The sequence below is a fragment of the Helicoverpa armigera genome, chromosome 15, assembly GCF_030705265.1.
Source record: "Helicoverpa armigera isolate CAAS_96S chromosome 15, ASM3070526v1, whole genome shotgun sequence".
NCBI classification, from domain to species: domain Eukaryota; kingdom Metazoa; phylum Arthropoda; class Insecta; order Lepidoptera; family Noctuidae; genus Helicoverpa; species Helicoverpa armigera.
The window spans coordinates 4267768-4289278 of NC_087134.1; the positions used below are offsets into that span (position 1 = coordinate 4267768).

A 21511-nucleotide genomic window follows, 5' to 3' on the forward strand; every position below is an offset into this window, starting at 1 on the left:
CAAAAAGTCTAAAATGGTGTTATATTAGAAAAATCTTAAAGAACTTACCGTTTGGTCACTTAGATTGATCCTCACAACTTTGTGACCAGAAGATTTGGCGAGAGCCGTTACTAAGCTCGTCTTTCCAACTCCAGGATTACCTTCCAAAAGGATAGCCTTATTCAGTTGCAATCCACGCAACAGTCTCAAAGTATTTGCTCCAGTTGTAGGAGCTGTGAACGAGAATTTTTGTTCTTCCTCTGTCATACTATTATTTTTACCAACCTCTATGTAAAAAGGTTTTATTCCAAACTTATGGGGACCACTTTCGGCTTCGAATTTAGTCTGCTTATTACTTAACATGTCACGCAGACTTTCAATGTACTCGCCACCAACTGATTTTATTTGCTCCAGCAAAAAGTTGATGGCATTTGTCCGTAATAAGACCAATGTCTCGGAATCTATATGCCCAGTTAATGCAGTTCCGAAACAATCCAGGAAGGTCATGCAGGCCCCGTGCACGTACGCTTCGGGGGTTTCCAAAAGACCTTTCGTGACGGTTGTATTGATAAAATGCACCCAGGATAGCAGGTCGCGAATACTGAACGGGAATTTGTTGGTAACTTCTGAGTTTTTCAGCCATTCAGTAAAGTTCAGAATTGAGGTGCCGATTCCTGAACTTCCATCCTCCTGGTTACCCAGCGACACACCTTTGTTGACACTCTTCTCTAGGACTTTCAGTAAATCCTCCTTAGATGTGTCGCTGTCACACCATATTTCTGTAAATCTATTGCGGAGAGCAGGCGAAAGTTCTTTCTTTCCGAAATCTCCACCAGGATTCATGGTTCCAATAAAGTGGAATCTGTTATGCGCTTTAATAACAACTATATCAGCGTTTTGTTCCATTCCTCTTTCAGCTAACACTAGCTGTCTTTCAGGTTCTAGTAAAGAGTTCAGTCTTTCTAAGACACTGTCATCTGCTAGAGATATTTCATCAGCTAGAAACATGTCTCCTTTTTCCATAGCCTTTATCAACGGGCCATCGACCCACTCAAATAGTTTGCCGTCGTTCTTGTATTGACGAACGGGGCGAAGTCCTCCAAGAAAATCAGAACTCTCTGTGTGCATATGACAATTGACAGAAAGTAGCTTACGTTTCTTTAAAGCTGCCAGAAGTTGACAAATAGTTGTTTTGCCACAACCAGTTTCACCAACCAGCAAGACCGGTTCATCGAAACTGAAAGCCTTTGCTATCAGAACTGCAAGTCTCCTCATATTAAATGTCCAAACTACGTGAGTAAACTCATTGATGTGAGTTGTCAGGAGGGCCCCCAATAAGCACTTGGTAACGGGGGACGTGTTAGAGTGAAGTGAAAACAGATTATCAGGATTCACCTTTCTCTTAATATGTTTTTCAATAACCTCTTCAATTATGGATCTTTCGTCAGCTTGTCGAACTTTTCCAGCAAGGATAAGATACCCTTCATCAGCTATATGCTGTTCCCAATCGTAGAATGTGCCTGGAAAAAGTACTTCTCTTGCAGCACGTCTGTATCGCATGCCCCATCGGAACAGGTCTCGTAGGGTTATAAAGCCGTCTTTGCCCTGAACGGCAGCAGACCCGCGTCGCCTCAATTGAAGATCAGTCATAACTGCGATCATTTTCTTACTGTAGGCCGGAGGAACGTGACATCTTTGGTGCAAAATCGTCTCAAGTTCATTCTTCGGTATCTCATCGAAATGTAGCTCGACGAATCTGTTTCTAAACGCTCTTGATAGCATTTTTCGGCCGCCATACAAGCCGGGCGGATTTTGCGTAGCAAATAGCATGAAGTTATCATCTGCTTTGACAACCTCTTGTGTCTCTGGTATGAACAATTCGCGATTGTCATCTAACACACGGTTGAGAGCCTCTAATACGTCACTAGGTGCCAAATTAAGCTCGTCAAGTATAATCCAGTGACCCTTCCTCATAGCTTCGACTAAGATTCCTTCTTTGAAGACTAGTTTGCCACTAGAGTCGGTCGCATAAGACCCTATGTACTCTTGTAGATCTGTATGTTCGTGATTATTGATTCTTACGCAATAGTTACCAGAAGCCCTAGCTATGTATGTTATAAGGGAGGTTTTGCCTACTGATGTGTCACCTTGTAACAGTACGGGCAATCGCCCTAGGGATATAACTCGTGCGATATCTCGAAGATTCTTTCTGACTGTCGGAGTTAGGATATAGCCTTCTGGGACATCGACTTCTAGCCTGCCTTGGAGGATCCAATGGCCTCCGAACAGCAAGTAATTGTGTCCTACACATTGTGGTTCAGGTATTAGTTGGTTTGCAACCGATTTCATATTCTTTCTCCCCATTACTGCCCTAATAAGCAAAAGAAGAATTGTTAGTAATGTACACTTATAAAATTATGTTTTTGGAATATAAAATAAATTATTAAATGAATACGTACTTGGCAATCATAGTTTCCACTTTGGGATGCGATGACCTATCCAACTGCGTGAGGAAAGATAGACAAAATGCTTCATATAAGGATCTTGTTACCGTCCCACATCTTGCTTTTCCTGCCGCTTGTAGGGCTCTGCATAGCGTTCTGAGAGAATAATGTGGTGTATTTCCTGAAAATAATACATAAACAGTTAGCAATATTTACTGAATGGTTATTATTATAAATATATATTATTTTAAATATATATGAATTTATATCAATTTTCTTAATATCAAAGTACGTTACCTGATCCATCCACGAGGTTCAGTTTAGCTTCTTTCTTAATAGTGGCGTAAAAACTGTAGATCGCCTCCAAAATCCCACTTTCAAGATTCATATGATATAAGTAATCGCCAATAAGCAATATTAAGTCATTCCTCTCTGTCAACTCGTCAATGAAAAATTCCGTGAACCGATTTCTGAGACCGGCTGGCAAATCTTTCTTGCCTACGTCTGTGGCAGGATTCATACAAGCAAACAGTGTGAAATCTGGATGTCGTTCAATAGGAACCTTGTCACCTTTCTCTAAAAGGTCTATGGTCTCGCTTTTATCTTCCAAAAGACCAGCCAAGCATTCCAAAATTTCTGCGGACGCTAAATTGATTTCGTCCAGCAACACCCAATGTCCTTCTTGCATCGCCTTGACTAGAGACCCTTCGATAAACGCGAAGGTAAGCTTCGATGCTGTCTTGATTTGCTGTTCTAACTTCACAAGCTTACGCCCAAAAGACGCCCATTGCCTGCTTTTATTATCTGGCTTTTCTCCCGACAGCCTAGCCATAGCTGCTCTATAAGTCTGCTTCATCAACGCCACCAAATTCGACCAATTTTCCGTTTCGTAACAAGTATCGATGTGGCCCAAGAACTTTTTGTTTTTATCTGTGTTGTAAAAACTACGGAATATTTGCTCGAACTGATTTTTTATAGGACGGATAATATATTTTAGGTCGACGGGTTTGTACCCGCCCAGTAAGTCAGCAGAGTCTGACTGTTGATTCATGTTGATGACAACGAGTTTATGTCCCGTTTGTCTAGCCATGTATTGCACCGATGATGTCTTTCCAGTACCCGTTTCTCCGACTAATAGCACAGGTTCGTTAGCTGTGACGCAACATGCAATCTTCTCAAGTAAACATGCTGATTGTCGCGTGAATGAAAACACTGTGTGTTTTTTACCAAAATCTGTGCTTTCTAAGCTTTTCTCTACTCTTGGCACTTTAGCCCTACCAACCTCTAGGAAGTCGGCAGTAAGTGACACATTTGGCTTGTAATGATTGAGGTAAAATTCGGTTTTTGTTTCGACTATGCCGAGACATAAGCCAACCTTTTTGGCAAGCTCGAGTCTATGTTCAGGTGAAGACACTGAACAAGTAAATATATCCAAAGCGTCCTGAAGGACTTTTTGCGCAGATTCAGGACTGGACACGTCAAAACCGACTACAGCTCTAGAGCACCATTTCAACAAGTCTCTGGTTGAAATCAGTCTTGATCCTCTAATAAGCATTAAATTCTTTTCTTTTTCGCTATCAACTACTTCGGTAGCTTGCAAGGATGTGTCATGGCTGCCTACTGAGAACATCATGAACACTTCGATCATCCTTGGGCAGATGGTTGTAAGCGCTGGGTAAAGCTTTTGTATGATCTCTGCGAGTTCTGAGCGCGATAGCGGTTCAACGTTGATTTGCGTTAAATGCTTTTGCAGCAATGTGCTTGAGCTGGACATTTTCTTTTGAAAGCCATAATTGGTCGCCAGAGTTCTAAAATAAAAGTCGCATATTAAATCTCAGGAGAAATACTATCTTATGTCTTGCAAGTTAAGGCTTAATTTTCCATATCACTTACCGTTGTGTGACGAACAGTTGGAAGCCGGGTGTGACCGGCAAAGAATCGCGATAGCCAGGCACGCATAGCGAGTTCCTTTCTAAAAGAGAACTGAGGGTTGACGCGACATCTAATGCAGCGCAATCTATGTCTTCTAATAGCAGCCAGTGACCGTTTTGAACAGCCTAAAATAATATCAGTCATAGTTAAACTACAATGCAATTTTTTGCGTTGTTACCTTGAAAGTTAATGCTCAAGACGGAAAATTGTTCATATATTTTTTTATAGCGCTGGTAAATCGTGTAAGCAATTTATAAATGCAAATATACTTTAAACAAGTGTTTGCATATGCACATGATAAAAGAGCCAACATCTGTGTAAACAATGTGAATATTTTCACATACGAAACTGTCACAAATACCGAAAACTATCTAAAGCAAATTCTACCATTTGGATTAAATAAACAGAGCACACATACCAACACCTCACAGTGATGAGGGCATTGCTTTAAAATGAAAATAAAAACTGGTCCCTTGCCTTAATAGAGCTGTGGTGTGATCTAACACTATAATGAGCTCAACATAATATAATTAATACCTCAGTCAAAACACCAGGTCTCCAAACAAATTCCCCTGGTATATCAGTACATTGATGAGCTCCTAACAGCATGCGGGAGTCCGTCTGGTCTCCTAATTGTACTTTCTTGAAAGCCACGCCTTTGCGTCCTGTGATGGCAGCTAAATGCTCTACTAGGGACGTCTTCCCTGATCCTACGGGGCCCATGAGGCTGAGAGCCTGACCTGTGGTAGAATTGAGAGAGAATTTAAAAATTTCGCAGTATGAATTGGCACAGAAATATATTGATAATAAAGATAAGTAGTTCGCATAAAAGCCATATTAATAATATAGAAGCTATATAAAATATTCAAAAGATACATAGGTAATCGCAATTGCAAATATTTGACTCACCCGATGCAACAGCCAAAGCTAAACTCCTGAGATTATTGGTAGTTGATTTCACTGGAACTAAATTGCCAGGCTGTACATTACGCTTTTGAAACACAGGCAGCAGTATACCATCGATATTCACAACATTAGGCCCTAAGTCGTCTTTGATCACTTCGCTCATAGGGATAACGGGGTCCTTCTTATTCTTTTCTATATGTTCATGGGTTTCCTGCTCATGTATAAGCAGTTTTACAGCAATCATCATTGCCTGATAGTCTGTCATATTTGTTAGGATGGCCATGCATTCTTTTATCATCCTGTAGAAAAAAAATATAAACATGATTTTTCCACAGTATAATTTTGAGTTAGCATTTGCAAATTACAATAAAACATAATTTTGTAACAAATTACAGGTAGGTACACTAATATTTTATGTTGATTTAATACTTAGTTTAATTTAGCACAGCGGGCAGGTAAGTCAACTTGTAAACATACCATCTCACATCGGCCATTCCATTATTTGCATATGTTCCGATAAACCTGGTCCAATCCCATTTAGCAGAAAGTTCATTAGGCAGCTTGCTAAGCAATGTATAGCAGCATGTCACTATCTGTCTTTCAGTGATTTTCTGCCCACAATCTAGAAGTCTGCGTTTCTTTGGGGCAACGTTATAAGAATCCTCATGATGGACATACACAGTGAATGGTGCTACTGGATTCACTTCGAAGTATTTCAATGCATATCTAAAATAATACAATCTATTAGAATATCATTCGTATTAGAATAAAAAAATACCTACTACATTTTAAAATTATTGTCTGCCTAGCAACCTACATTTAGCAAGCATGATGATTAACGCTCAATCTTTCTCTGTGTGAAAGGAGGTGCCTAACAGTGGGACAATAAAACTGCAGTTTTTTTTTTTAATTTTAATTTATTTAATTGTCAACAAGAATGGCCAGTGGCACACTAAAAACAATACTTACTGTAAAATATCTGGATGGTCGCTCAATGCAGCAAGTATGATTGAATACTCCAAATGACTAGTCTTTTCAGCGTCACTACATTCATCATAGTTTGTAGAAGAAAATACTGGTTTCAACTGTATTTTAGTTGAAACCAGTGCCAGAAGAATATTTGATAGGTATTTCTTGAACAATTTTGCATCTTCAATTTTAAGAATGAACTCGGAAAGTATAGTAACAGCATTTTTGATGTCAAAAGTGTTGGAATCAATTGAGGTCTGTAAATATGAAACAAAAAATCTTTTTATAGGATTACTCATTTATTGGTGCACTGGGAAAAAGGCTTGGGAGATGATGATGATAGCGCACATAACTTGTAAAAGAAAGAAAATTTTAACTACAGTGAATTAACACATTTGCAATATCAAGGACATTTTTATTATCACTACTTTAAATAAGTCAAGTGCTTCAACTGTATGCATAACCTACATCAAAATTATACAAAAATGAATCCCTGTATATCTTGGTGACACCTACACTGGCTGGACCACCTAAGCTGAAAATTAGAGGAGAGGTAGCAAAGTCCCAGGAGAAGAACAAAGGATTTTTGTCACCATCTGACTATGGTAAGCAATTATCTCGGAACATGGGTAAAACGATAGACAGAAGCTAGCAATATTTAACAGACATATCATTTTACTTCTTTTTTAAATAATGTCCTCCTAGCCGATTATCGGCTACGGTGGCTGTTCTTATGTAAGGAGATCAGCCAACTACGCAGGACATATTATAGTACACAAGCATTTGTGCAGACACGAGTGCACTCACTATTCCTTTACTCTCATAGCCCAATGGGATGGCAATCCAACACGACTGGAGAGATCAGGCGCAGGCCGACATTTACATGCTCTCTGATGCACGGGTGTATCAACCAACTTCCTGGCTCCAGCTACTTTGTGAAAGTTTCTAAAACCCACAAAGTGGTTTTGGCCCATCCCGGGAATCGAACCCGAGACCTCATGCTCAGCAGCCGTGCTTGCGATAACTACACCGATGGAAGGTAATGTTGTATATTTTAAAAAATTATTTGTATTTTGAAATACTATAAACAAAACTGATGTTAAAAAATATTTCACCATGATTAAAAATCCCTGTGCAATGCAATTTTGCTTAAGAATTTATAAGAAAATATCAAACTTATAACTCGTAGATTGCATTTTTCAAAATATATTTATGTGCAAAATTCAAATAATTCGAACAAAGGATCAGCTTATTTTTATTTAGTTAAAAATTTAATTATTACTTTCAGTAAAATAATTAGGTCACGATAATTTTAATTAATTACAATGAGATTGCGCCAGACAAAGAACAAAGACATTTTTAATTTCTATGTTTCACCATTCCATTCTAATTTATGTCCCAAACCGAACCTCAAAGCTAAATATAGGCAAAATAATCATAGTTATTTCATTTTAAATATGTAGGACAAAGGGTAGACAAAGGCCACTCCCTATCCCCCCCACTCAGCCTAGGGACACCACACCCTTTGTCTCCCATTAAGCTCCTTCCCACCCATTAAAATTATTAAAAACTTACCAAGAGAAACGCTGTCTTATTCTTTGGAGGGAAATTACTTAACATTAAATTATAAGCACTTTATAACAAAGGACTCACCAAGACATATTGAAATTATAAAGAAATATTTCTATACACTATTGCTGGTGCGCCAAATTAATGAAAACGACATAAAAACAAATAATTTAATGCTAACCTGAAGATCTTCACATGCTTTACTTAATTCTGCGGTCTTTGTTTCAGCCCCTACCGCTCTGAGTGCCATCAACATATTGCACACCGACATTTTGTCATTCCGCAAAACAAAAAATAATGGGTTTAAAACAAAAAAATTGCTTATTTAGAAATAACAGCGAGAGCCGGCCGCGTGTTTTGCATTTATCAAGCAAAGCAACACGTGAAATTAATGACCATTTTCTAAGCTGTCGCGGTGACAGTGACAGTCTGGCTGGGCTGAGCTGAGTGCTGTATTGATTTTGGTTTATTGATTATTCGAGTATTTTTTAAAAACATTCTGGATATGGGGTTTTTAATATAAAATTAAATTACACTTTTCATACTCCTCTCCTTCTCCCTACTTCATGAGTTAACTCAGTGGTTCTTAACCGGTGGTCCGCGGACCACTGGTGGTCCCTGGAGGCATTCCAAGTGGTCCGCGAAGCTTAGCTTTGACGACGTTGCTATACGTTATCTAACTTAATTTTTATCGACTTGTAATTGCGAGCGGGGGTTTTCGCATGGACGTACATATATCGGGTGTGTCGTACCTAGTCCCCCCATTCATGAAAATGTATGTTTGGGCTACATTTTACGTAATTTTGGTTTTGAGTCTTAAAAAATAATAAAAATTTCACGCTCGCTTCGCTCGCGTATTCAGAAACCGTATGCCCTTACCTTTGCATTTGTCAACAAACAAAAAGTTAAGTACGTTTGGGCTAAATTTTACGTTATATTTGGTTGAAGGCCGATAAAAATTTCGCGCTCGCTTCGCTCGCGTATTCAGAAACTAAATACATATTTTGGCACTTGTCAACAAACAAAAAGTTAAGTACGTTTGGGCTAAATTTTACGTAATATTTGGTTTAAGTCCGATAAATTTTCGCGCTCGCTTCGCTCGCGTGTTCAGAAACTATATGCCCTTATTTTTGCATTTGTCAACAAACAAAAAGTTAAGTACGTTTGGGCTACATTTTACGTAATATTTGGTTTAAGTCCGATAAATTTTCGCGCTCGCTTCGCTCGCGTATTCAGAAACTATATGCCCTTATTTTTGCATTTGTCAACAAATAAAAAGTTAAGTACGTTTGGGCTACATTTTACGTAGTATTTGGTTTAAGTAAAATAAAAATTTCGCGCTCGCTTCGCTCGCGCATTGGAAACTACATAGGCAAGTTTTTCTTTAATTGTATTTGCACACAACTGCCGACATGCGTTTAGCTTTGAGTAGAACTGACCCAAAAATTCAGATATTTTCTTTGATACATAATAAAGAAATGAGTGCTAATTTAGGTAAACCGATGAGGTGGTCCCCGGCAAGACAAACTTTAGTAAAGTGGTCCCTCATGTCAAAAAGGTTAAGAACCACTGAGTTAACTAATCATTAGGTCAAGAACAGCTTAGAGAAAGTTGGTCCAAAAGGTGACCATTATAATCTCTTTATATCATTCCTACATTTTTTGTGAAATGATTTACTGTGCCGCTAGTTATTAACGAGTGCCAAAAGTAATGATTTTTACCACTGTCGGCTGTCATGATGTCCTCCTAACTCTTAGCCGATAATCGACATTTCTCATGTTAGAAGATCTGCCGACTGCGCAGGACATAATATAGTGCACAAGCATTTGCGCAGATACAGGTGCAGTCACTATTCCTTCACTCTCGTAGCCCGATGAGACGGCAATCGGACACGGCCGGAGAGAGATCAGGCGCAGGACCGACATTTGAATACAAGCCTAAATACAGAGGCCCGATTCTCCTAAGTTAATAATGTCAAAATCGAATAGAAATCGAATCGCAATATGATCGCAATAGCAGTTTTAACCATATCGGGCATTCTGGGGCCCGATTCTCCTAAGTTAATAATGACAAAATCGAATCGCAATATGATCGCAATAGCAGTTTTAACCATATCGGGCATTCTGCTACTAATAAAAGACGAATCGTATTCGATTGACATTTGATTGGTGTGCGATTGGTCTGCTGTTTTGGTGATTTTGGTCTATACGGTAGTTTGCTGTACAATCATTTTGCAATCGTAAATCATTTGCAGACAAAATGATTCATTATTGAATGACAGAAAAGGATAAAAACGTTAATTTCAAAGAAAAAATTGCGGAATGCCACATACGCTTCAATCGTAATCGAGTCGGGATTGGATCTCAGTCGAATCGAGTCGAACGTGAATCGTATGTCGCTTAAGTAAAATTAGGAGAATCGAGCCCCTGCAGCCCTGCTACTAATAAAAGACCAATCGTATTCGATTGACATTTGATTGGTGTGCGATTGGTCTGCTATTTTGGTGATTTTGCTATACGGTAGTTTGCTGTACAATCATTTTGCAATCGTAAATCCTTTGCAGACAAAATAATTCATTATTGAATGACAGAAAAGGAATGAATCGTATGTCGCTTAAGTAAAATTAGGAGAATCGGGCCCCAGTATGAAGGAAAGTTCGTTTGTTTGTACTACTACGCGGTTACGTGTCTACTGGAAGTACTGGATATTCAGAACATGGTGAATATACCTTTAGACTATTAAAAAACTTTTTGTTAGTAACTGTGCAACTGTAATAAATAAATTACTAATGTTGACAACACCAGTCTCAAAATGTCAATGTCAACTTTGACGTGTATTTTGAGCGGGAAGGGTTATTTATAGTGTTTGGGTGTTGCTTTTGTTTGTGAATTTTTGTTTAAACAAAATTAAATGTACTGCAGAAAACCAATTAATAATGGACAACTCTCAAAGCTCAGATTTTCTCTCTGAGAGTATGGATATGTTCTGCAATAGCCCTAAAGATGAAGGGACTGTATCCTTTTGTGTATAACAACTCAACTATTTGTTTACCAGGATCGTTTTAATTTTCTATTACAGCTGCAAATTAAAATAGTTTTTATTTTCTTAACTAAGTTATCAGATGGATTTTATTACTTATGAATCTTTAGTGCCCAATACAAAGTCTGCCTTTTCAACCGTTGTGAAAGAAATAAAGAATTCATCATTTTCTGTTTATTTTTCTACTCTTCTAAATGATTGTAGTACGTGTATTTCACAGGTAAGGCAACAGATCTTCAATATTGTTATGATAGCGATACTATACCTAACATATCAGAATATGTTATTAAAACTGTATGTCTCACTTTTCAGGGTTTAGCACTCATAACAAATTTACTGGCAGAAGCAGGTTCAATTATACTGGATGAACTAAAAGAATACATAAATGATGCTGTCTGTCTGTTACAACTCTTGTCTGATTTGATTAAACAAGTTATAGAATCTATGTCTATGGCATGTTGCTCAATGAAAAGTTTTCCGACAGTAACTGGACACATAATCAGACAAGTTTTTACACATTGTAAAGATAGGTAAGTTGACATGTTTATTATTAATTATTTTACAGATTTTTCAGGAACTGGTTAGAATAGATATAGTAGATAGAGATGTAGGCCGTCTTATTGTCTAACACTTTGTCTGAAAAACTTTACACTGACTGTCTATCTGTACTAATATTGTAAATAAGACTACTGAACTAATTTGAAAAATTTATTTAATTGTTGGGAAGTTACACTATCTCGAAGAACATAGGCTATATTTTACTAGGTATGTAGGGTCTAGCGTGACTCAGGTGAAAATGTGGGAATACAGACAAACATATATATAGCTATAGCCTGAAACATGTTGTTCCATAAAAGTCGGTCTTATTGGTTGTATTTCTCTGGTTTCAGTGAATCTATATATGGAAGTAAATTGAATTCTGTTGAGAAACAGTTGAAAGACTTGTTCAGGACTTGCCATGAACTGCAGCTAACATACCTGATGGTTCTTGAGAAACATTTCATTTTTGATTTAAATGAGAGGGAGGAGCGGGATATCCTTATTGAGGGTAAGATGACGGAAAACTTAACATGAAAGGTGCAGGCAAAGAAAAGGGGAAAAATCTATCCTGCTGTAGTATTTGACTCTTTATTCCATTTAAACATACACTACACATACATATTTTAAACAAATAAACTACTGCTACAAATAATGATTCAATTGATTAAGTAACTCTTACTATAGCATTTACATTCAGATTTAACTGCATTTCATGTTTAAACTTGTTTTTTTAAATAAAAATGATATCAAGATTGACAAATTTTAAATATGTAAGTGCCAAGTCAAATATAGTATACCTATACTGAGAGCTTCTATTGGATCTATGTTATTAAAAGAAATATAAGTACTTTGATTTTCTTTTTCATGATCTCAGTGTCCACCATTTTCCCCAAACTATTTCAGTTTAGACCACTTTGATATAGCTCAAAAAATTTTACTTATATTTCAGCCCTAGACATAAACTTGAAAATAGGTGAAATAGTCCAGAGTTTGGATGTGAAAACCATGGCTGAGCAATGGAAGGCCTACACCATGATATGTGACAAGTACTCCAACTGCCTTACTGATAAGAGAGTCTACATAGATTGCACTAAGATACTCTGTTCTATGGTTACTGACAATGTCAAAATTGCACTAGAGGTATTTTTTTATGCTTGAATTTTGTAAATTATGCTGGAAGCTGTTATTTGAAGATAGAGAAGATGAAAAGTTTGGCCATTTCAATGCTTTATTTTAATCTAATCAAATCTGAATAGTAATATGTACATAATTATAATTTTTTGCGATATTCATTATGACTACTAGCTATGGCTCGCAGTTCCACCCACGACTTCCTACAGCCATATTAAAAGTAGCTTTTCTTAAGCTCTAGACTATTTGTGTACCAAGTTGTAATCAAATGTGAAAATCGGTTCAGTAGTTTAGACAGTGAAACACACATAAGTACTTTGGTATTTACAACATTAGTAAGGGTTTTGTTTCTTTGTTGACAGGAAAATCAGGAGGAGAAAATAGTGTTGAGATCACTTAAAGTCACTAGTTTTACTTTGAAAATATTGCTGAGAGTATGCAACACATTCAAGCATGCTGTCGTCAAAGATTACTCACATATTGTGGAGCTTCTTATTTATGTTCATTTGTAAGTTTGGAACTATATTAATGTATCGTATAAATATTTAAAAGAGTTTCTGTGATTGGTCGAACCATAATCATAATCTTACGAATTTATAAATTTAGCGTATGACGTCGGAAATTGATAAATTTACGAAAATGTGGACGTAAAATATTACAATTTATCTCCCGTTTAGAATCTTACGAAATTTTAAAAACTTCCTAGTAAATTGATAAACTTACGGATCTTGTTATTTTCCGGTGACATATACTTAGTGGTACATAGGACTTTGTCATATTACAACCCCGTACTGCTGAGACTGCGGATTGTTCGAAAAATTTACCGCGATCCTGGTACACAGAGGGCTTAAAATTATATCTGTTGCAAAGATTTTCTTAAGTGTGACTATCAAACTCGATTTTGAGGTAGCCTTTAAACATTACTGGCATTTCAGAATAAGGCTTATATACTGTTTATTGTATGTTCATCCCTACTTATCACTTATCTCTTCATCAAATATCATCTTAATCAGTCTAGCCATTTTCAACCATGCATAGAAAGAAAGGATATAGCTGTGTACCTATGTATTTTTTATACCACCAACAGACCAGAAGAGTTATTGAGGTTTCTCTATCATTTTAGCCTTATTAATTCATTGTTACACCTAATCATGCAACCGCGTAATAAAAACACTAAAACAAATATCGGATAAAACTGGTTTGTATGCAATTTATTTGTTTTCAGAAATAATGAAGCTTGTTTGCACACAATGCGTGGGAAACCTGCGAAGTTTATAAATAATTTTAATAACAATGTTACTAATCCTGTCAGCCTTCTTCTTGCTGAGCTCGTGATGGATGAAAAATTGTTGACTGTGAGTACCTATAGGTCGCGCCAAACTTTTTGTCGTCATTGACCATTGCGCGAGACGCTGCGCAGAGAACATTCTTAGTTATCGACACATAAGTGTAGGTACCTGTGCTCGGAATTTAATTGCTTACGGCCATCGACCAAGTATATTGCGTTAACTGAAGCTGTCTGTTTACTGAATATTTTTTTAAGACCTTTCAATACACTTCAGATTTGATAAATGCTTGTTCCATTTCATTATAAGATTTCGGAGTTTCACTAAAAGACCCCAAATAAAATCGGATTAGGGCAGGATGATGATGACCAACTTCTACATTATGCTACCTAATTTTACAAATAAAGTACTATTTTATTTTTCAGTATATATGGAACTACAATATAAACGAAATAAGAAAGGAAGACAAGTTACTCGGCGTGATACTGCTAGTGGTTTCAGTAATAAAAGTATTAGTACCGAAATCAGCAGATCATTCGTTAAATGTACCGAAACATAAGTTTATTAACCTGATCTACAGCATGTTGCCTAATTGTAAGTAATGAAATTTATTTTTAATTGTATCGAAATAGTTACATATTTGGCTACAAAAACTTTCATTTGGATCGGCAAAATTGTTTTATAATTTTGAAATATAAATATTGCTAACCAAAGTTGGCTGTATAATGAAGTTAAAGTTTTACAGATATGCATGAAAACTAAATATGGAAGCCTAGACTTGGTTGTATTAAAAATCTCAATCTTCCTTTAACACAAAATTTCTGTCATTTTCGAAAACATATGTACATTCAACATAAGTTAAACAATTTTAGGTCATATCTGGTTCAACATAGGACTCAAATTCAAATGTGAGAAGGCAAATCGACAATACCAAACATGCGGGTTGTTCGAACATTTACTTACCCATACACTCGCATTGGTTACTACAATGACTACTGAAGAAATTAATATACTGGAGAAGAAAATGGTTGAATCTGTACTCGGTACAGATTGCTTGAGTGCTATGTTCTCTGCTAATTTGTGGACGTTATTGGCCAGGTAAAACATGTATTCTTATATTTTATTATAACACTCGAAATAAAAATAAAATAGCCATCCCGCAGTTTAGACTATCTAAAGTACATACATCTTTCATGGGATATTGTGTCAAATGTTATAATAAAATACCAGACAACATTCTGGAACTAAATAACATGCGGTTTAAAACTCATATAAAAGCCACACTTTGTAAAAACGCTTATTATAAATTAGAAGATTATATTCAAGATAAAAATGCTTGGAAACATGCTGGTCCTGCTCCATAGGACGCACTGACAGTATCAAATTATTGCGAATTTAAAATGACACCCGCTAGTAAGATTGTGTTATTCTTTTGATTGTTTGTTTGTAACTTTGTACAAAAATATAAACTGATTTGTAAATGTGAACACCATGTAGCATTTTAACCTTTTTTATTATTATTTATTCTCATATTCTTTGTCTATTGTGATTCTACATGATCTTCGCATGTTATTATAGTATGTATCAATACATACAAACTGTAATACCTATTATTTTTAAAAAGAGTAACCATGGAGTTTCTTGCCCGTTCTTCTCCATAGGAAGCTACTTTTGGAATGGGCAACTAGAATCAACTTTATTTATATTTTTTGACGTTCATAAGTGCTTGTGAAAGCCTAAGTGAAATAAATGATTTGACTTTGACTTTTTGACTTTGACTTTATTGTGATTAAATTATAGAGCACTTTGTGGAAATAAGATGACCAAATACTTATCTTAGATCGTCTAATACAGCCTACGTTTTAATGATGAAAAATAGTCCCATCCAAAGAACCTTTTCCTGTTTTGGAAGTTCCAAAACTGCTACTAGTTTTGATCCATCTCTCTTCTGTCGCATTTAAACCTGAAACAATATCTTATATTCCAGAAATTAAACAATAATTGTTATTCCCTTTTTCAGAATATCAAACCGCCAGTTCTTACTAACGCAAGTCACTTCACTGTGTAAAATACATCAAAAACTTGAAAACAAGCATATATTTGTTGATTCACCGCAAAAAGTGCACCTGACATATACAATATCTAGATTATTCAAAGAAATGCATAATGACGACAAAATAAAAGTGTACCAAATGTTTTCTATAAATGAGGATAATAATTTAAATCTATGGGTTTGTTTGAAATTGAACAATTTGCCTAATGAGGTGCAACTGGATGGTGAAATGATTGTTATGGAAAAAGTAAAGGTGCAAATGAGGGCTTTTATGTCAGCTGATGACGCTGTGGATGTCGACGATTTGGTAAGTTTTTCCTATAAAATACTTACAATTTAAGCCTTTCACCATCAGCGTTTTTATCGTTCCACTGCTGGGCACAGGCCTCCTCTCAGACGGAGAAGGATTGAGCGTTAATCACCACGCTAGCTCAATGCGGGACTTAAACTTTACAGTCCAGGTTTTCCTTTACCTTGAATCAGGTGTGCGTTCGCGCAGCGGAATGTTGTTGAATTTAAAGATTTTAATTATGCAGATAATTAGTGTAAGAGGTCCTATAATTGTGTATGGTAAATAAAAATTTGTGTATGCAGCCATTGTGGAGAAATGTTGGCGAACGTTGTCCTGGCGGAACTTTTTTTAATCCATAGACTTTAGAAGAAAAGAGATGTGTCCGAAAATTAGTGTGTATTTGTGTATAATTGATTATGTATGAATGAAATCAGTGCATGCATAAACTTCGGAGAAATTCAAGTTTCCGCTACGCGAACGTTTGGCAATTAGCTAGTTTTCATATAAAGCGCTTACATAGAGAGCTGTAGATTTTTACATACGTTGTTTTGAATTTGTTTATATTTGTTTAAAAAACAGGTTCAGAAAAAGTCGTAGGGTTTAAAAGATAAAAATATAAACGTAAAATACACTTATTAGGTCTTAGTTCTTAAAGTATGCAGTTTGGGGTCTAGATTTTCACGTTTACACAAACCTTGTAAGTGTCTCCAACATGCTGCCAAGTATCAATGATGTTCCGTTAGTAATTAAAAAGTTATAGGATATTTTACCATGAACAGATCACTGTTTACAAAGCAGTCGAATATCACGACGTTCTAAAGGAATTGCATGGTAAAATGTATGCCAATAATTAGTTTAATCGTTCAACTATTCACTTGCAAAATTTCATGTCATTAAATTCAGTAATTAAAGAAAGACAATTATAATACTGACGGAGCATCGAAACCCTACATAATCCGACCAAGTTCGGATAGCTACAAAAAATCGGCCGTGTCATTGTCTAAGCAACGTTCTTAACTTGGTAGGTTAGTATTTATTAATATGGTACAGTTGCGTACACAAGCGTTAGGAAAAAATAAAACAATTGTATTTCTGGATTGTAAATATTTTTTTAATAATAATGCCACTATCTACGATAGAAATAAATCTTCAATTAACAAGTACTTCTCTATTTAAATATCCGTGTACAAAAATATTTTTATTATTATTACTTACATAAATTACTTGACTACGTGATTAAAAATAACGTTAATAAACGTTACATATTTTAACTAAAATGTCGTAGATAGTGGCATTATTATTAAAAAAATATTTTTCATTCAAGATATGCAATTGTTTTATTTTTTCCTAACGCTTGTGTACGCAACTGTACCATATTAATAAATATACTAACCTTCCAAGTTAAGAACGTTGCTTAGACATATGGCACGGCCGCTTTTTTGTAGCTATCCGAACTTGGTCGGATTATGTAGGGTTTCGATGCTCCGTCAGTATTATAATTGTCTTTCTTTAATTACTGAATTTAATGACATGAAATTTTGCAAGTGAATAGTTGAACGATTAAACTAATTATTGGCATACATTTTACCATGCAATTCCTTTAGAACGTCGTGATATTCGACTGCTTTGTAAACAGTGATCTGTTCATGGTAAAATATCCTATAACTTTTTAATTACTAACGGAACATCATTGATACTTGGCAACATGTTGGAGACACTTACAAGGTTTGTGAAAACGTGAAAATCTAGACCCCAAACTGCATACTTTAAGAACTAAGACCTAATAAGTGTATTTTACGTTTATATTTTTATCTTTTAAACCCTACGACTTTTTCTAAACCTGTTTTTTAAACAAATATAAACAAATTCAAAACAACGTATGTAAAAATCTACAGCTCTCTATGTAAGCGCTTTAAATGAAAACTAGCTAATGGTCAAACGTTCGCGTAGCGGAAACTTGAATTTCTCCGAAGTTTATGCATGCACTGATTTCATTCATACATAATCAATTATACACAAATACACACTAATTTTCGGACACATCTCTTTTCATCTAAAGTCTATGGATTAAAAAAAGTTCCGCCAGGACAACGTTCGCCAACGTTCGCCCAGCGGAATCTGTTTTTGGTGAATTTCTCCACAATGGCTGCATACACAAATTTTTATTTACCATACACAATTATAGGACGTCTTACACTAATTATCTGCATAATTAAAATCTTTAAATTCAACAACATTCCGCTGCGCGAACGCACACTTGAATCAGTCATTGTTGTCCAATATATACTTAGAAAGTACATACAAACTTAGAGTTGCTTGCTAGTTGTTGGTAGTTGTATGACCTGGCATCGAACCCACACTCTAGCTTGAGAGGTTGGTTTTTTACCCACTAAGCCACCACGATTCCATTATAATTTTTGAATCTTATCCTACCATATGCGACACAAAATCGCGACAAGATTTTGTTAGAAATATTTTTTTTTGTCGTTAAGTAAAAGAATTATTGCATAACAAAAGTTATTTAAAATTGTTTATGTTTAGTCACTATAAATTATCGGTATTTTATTCGACTTTTATAGTTTTCAGACAATGGAATTTACGTAGGTAATTTATAATTCGCTAAACGATATTTTTGGTTAAATAATGATTACATAATCATTGATTATACACGGGATTCCCATTCTAACGCTAATAAATCATAATATAGTTAATCATGGATATCTCGTTTTAGTTGAATAAATATTATAGTGATATTGTTATATCATTCATAATGATGATTATTTCCAGATAAAAATCACTAACTTGGCTAGTACTTGTTCGATAATAAACAGAGAGGATGCAATGGAAATATTTTTACTACACGCTTGGTCGAAGGCTTGTCCGAAAAATATTGTTCACATAGTCAAAGGATTAGACAAGGGCACTGTATGGTATTACAGATACATTGAATCTCTGGTGGCGCTAACATATTCAATGGAGCATATTTTTCACGGCAGCAGCTCTAATTTAGTGAAGGTAATTTGGTATTTTTTTGTTCAATGGCGTAAAAAGAGGATATTTAAGGCGTATCGTGCTAATGAGTACCTGTTTTCAAAATTCGACTCTTTAAGTAGAAGTTGAAGACAATTTTGTTTCGTTAATGAACATTTCTTTTGCAATTTTAGGTGGTACACATAATATCACAAATTGTTCAATCTGGATGTAAAGAATTGAAATTACTATTGATTAGTATTCTGTGTAAATTAGCAAACTTTGAAACATATGATAAGAATAAACATCGCTTGGAGACAGAACTTGTGCGAGCATTTAGCGAATTATTTCATGACTCCGATTCTACAGTTAAAAATAAATTGTATAACACTATAAGAAGGTATCGAAGTAATGTTCTGGACCGAATAATCGCTAAGATAGTAAATGAAGATAAATCATTGAAGGAAACGTGGAGTTGTTTTATAAGAAAAGGAAAATTGAAAGAAGGCGAATTAGATGTGAAGGAGCATCTGTTATCTACCATTGATTTCCAATATACCCATAAATGTATTGAACATGTCGATGACTTTAAAGATTCTGGTTCCATGAACATGCAGAAGTCATTGAGCAATAACTTCGATCTCGTTGATATCGAGTCGCTGTTTGATACCGAAAGCGACGCCGAACCTGCGTGCAAAAAAGCAAAACTCAACACCAATGAAGTAGAACAAATTATTAGCAGACTGGAAACCGACGCTTCATCGCTTTGTAAAATTAAAGAGAACATTTTTACAAATGAACACTTGAAAAGAATAAAAACTGTATGCAGCAAGTTGTACAGTATACTTGATTGAGTTACGCATCGTTTGTTTCATTGTGTAAGAAATAAAACAAAAAAGTATTTCACATTTATATTTATTGTTGTGTTAAAAAAAATCTTTACAAATAAGTGAAATATAGTAATCATTATAATAACCGTACTTAAAACCAGTATTGTGGTTACACTGTCATATAAGATCTTCGATACAAAGGTTTGGCTATCAAATATCTAATGGCGTAATATGTGTGCGTTCGCGCAGCGGAATGTTGTTGAATTTAAAGATTATGCAGATTATTATTGCTGGGCGAACGTTGGCGAACGTTGTCCTGGCGGAACTTTTAATCCATAGACTTTAGAAGAAAGAGATGTGTCCGAAAATTAGTGTGTATTTGTGTATAATTGATTATGTATGAATGAAATCAGTGCATGCATAAACTTCGGAGAAATTCAAGTTTCCGCTACGCGAACGTTTGGCCATTAGCTAGTTTTCATATAAAGCGCTTACATAGAGCTGTAGATTTTACATACGTTGTTTTGAATTTGTTTATATTTGTTTAAAAACAGATTTAGAAAAGTTGTAGGGTTTAAAGATAAAAATATAAACGTAAAATACACTTATTAGGTCTTAGTTCTTAAAGTATGCAGTTTGGGGTCTAGATTTTCACGTTTACACAAACCTTGTAAGTGTCTCCAACATGTTGCCAAGTATCAATGATGTTCCGTTAGTAATTAAAAAGTTATAGGATATTTTACCATGAACAGATCACTGTTTACAAAGCAGTCGAATATCACGACGTTCTAAAGGAATTGCATGGTAAAATGTATGCCAATAATTAGTTTAATCATTCAACTATTCAATTGCAAAATTTCATGTCATTAAATTCAGTAATTAAAGAAAGACAATTATAATACTGACGGAGCATCGAAACCCTACATAATCCGACCAAGTTCGGATAGCTACAAAAAAGCGGCCGTGCCATATGTCTAAGCAACGTTCTTAACTTGGAAGGTTAGTATATTTATTAATATCGTACAGTTGCGTACACAAGCGTTAGGAAAAAATAAAACAATTGCATTTCTTGAATGAAAAATAATTTTTAATCATAACGCCACTATCTACGACATTTTAGTTAAAATACGTAACGTTTATTAACGTTATTTTTAATCACGTAGTTAAGTAATTTATGTAAGTAATAATAATAAAAATATTTTTGTACACTTATATTTAAATAGAGAAGTACTTGTTAATTGAAGATTTATTTTTATCGTAGATAGTGGCATTATTATTAAAAAATATTTATCAATCAAGACATACAATTGTTTTATTTTTTCCTAACGCTTGTGTATGCAACTGTGCAATATTAATAAATACTAACCCTCCAAGTTAAGAACGTTGCTTAGACATATGGCACGGCCGCTTTTTTGTAGCTATTCGAACTTGGTCGGATTATATAGGTTTTCGATGCTCCGTCAGTATTATAATTGTCTTTCTTTAATTACTGAATTTAATGACATGAAATTTTGCAAGTGAATAGTTGAATGATTAAAGTAATTATTGGCATACATTTTACCATGCAATTC

At 35.3% G+C, this 21511-nt stretch overlaps 2 protein-coding genes across 2 annotated transcripts in view; one reads left to right on the forward strand and one right to left on the reverse strand.

Annotated features, from left to right (window-relative positions):
- LOC110376345 (midasin) overlaps window positions 1-8249 on the reverse strand; it is a 31586-nt gene extending 23337 nt beyond the window's left edge. Inside the window, exons 1-9 of the mRNA XM_064038174.1 lie at window positions 7981-8249; window positions 6231-6487; window positions 5739-5987; window positions 5265-5560; window positions 4893-5095; window positions 4317-4480; window positions 2721-4231; window positions 2439-2604; window positions 49-2350 (exon numbers count right to left, since the gene is read on the reverse strand). Coding sequence (XP_063894244.1) covers window positions 49-2350; window positions 2439-2604; window positions 2721-4231; window positions 4317-4480; window positions 4893-5095; window positions 5265-5560; window positions 5739-5987; window positions 6231-6487; window positions 7981-8070 — 5238 coding nt within the window. The 5' untranslated portion in view covers window positions 8071-8249. The remainder of the gene's footprint in view (window positions 1-48; window positions 2351-2438; window positions 2605-2720; window positions 4232-4316; window positions 4481-4892; window positions 5096-5264; window positions 5561-5738; window positions 5988-6230; window positions 6488-7980) is intronic.
- Window positions 8250-10622: 2373 nt separating this feature from the next.
- On the forward strand, window positions 10623-20024 carry LOC110376386 (FIGNL1-interacting regulator of recombination and mitosis). The gene is made up of 12 exons (XM_021334851.3): window positions 10623-10812; window positions 10921-11058; window positions 11151-11368; window positions 11729-11886; window positions 12328-12518; window positions 12872-13017; window positions 13735-13864; window positions 14221-14389; window positions 14668-14893; window positions 15816-16155; window positions 18928-19155; window positions 19305-20024. The coding sequence occupies exons 1-12, from the start codon at window positions 10735-10737 to the stop codon at window positions 19962-19964; spliced, it is 2682 nt and encodes an 893-aa protein (XP_021190526.3). The 5' UTR covers window positions 10623-10734; the 3' UTR covers window positions 19965-20024.
- The last annotated feature ends 1487 nt before the right edge of the window (window positions 20025-21511 follow it).

Excerpts from the sequence above, each read along its gene's own strand:
- LOC110376386 (XM_021334851.3), top strand. The coding sequence starts at position 10,735 with ATGGACAACTCTCAAAGCTCAGATTTTCTCTCTGAGAGTATGGATATG. Across the intron at positions 10,813-10,920 it reads GCCCTAAAGATGAAGGGACT|ATGGATTTTATTACTTATGA; the intron begins GTATCCTTTTGT and ends CTAAGTTATCAG. Across the intron at positions 19,156-19,304 it reads GCAGCTCTAATTTAGTGAAG|GTGGTACACATAATATCACA; the intron begins GTAATTTGGTAT and ends TTGCAATTTTAG.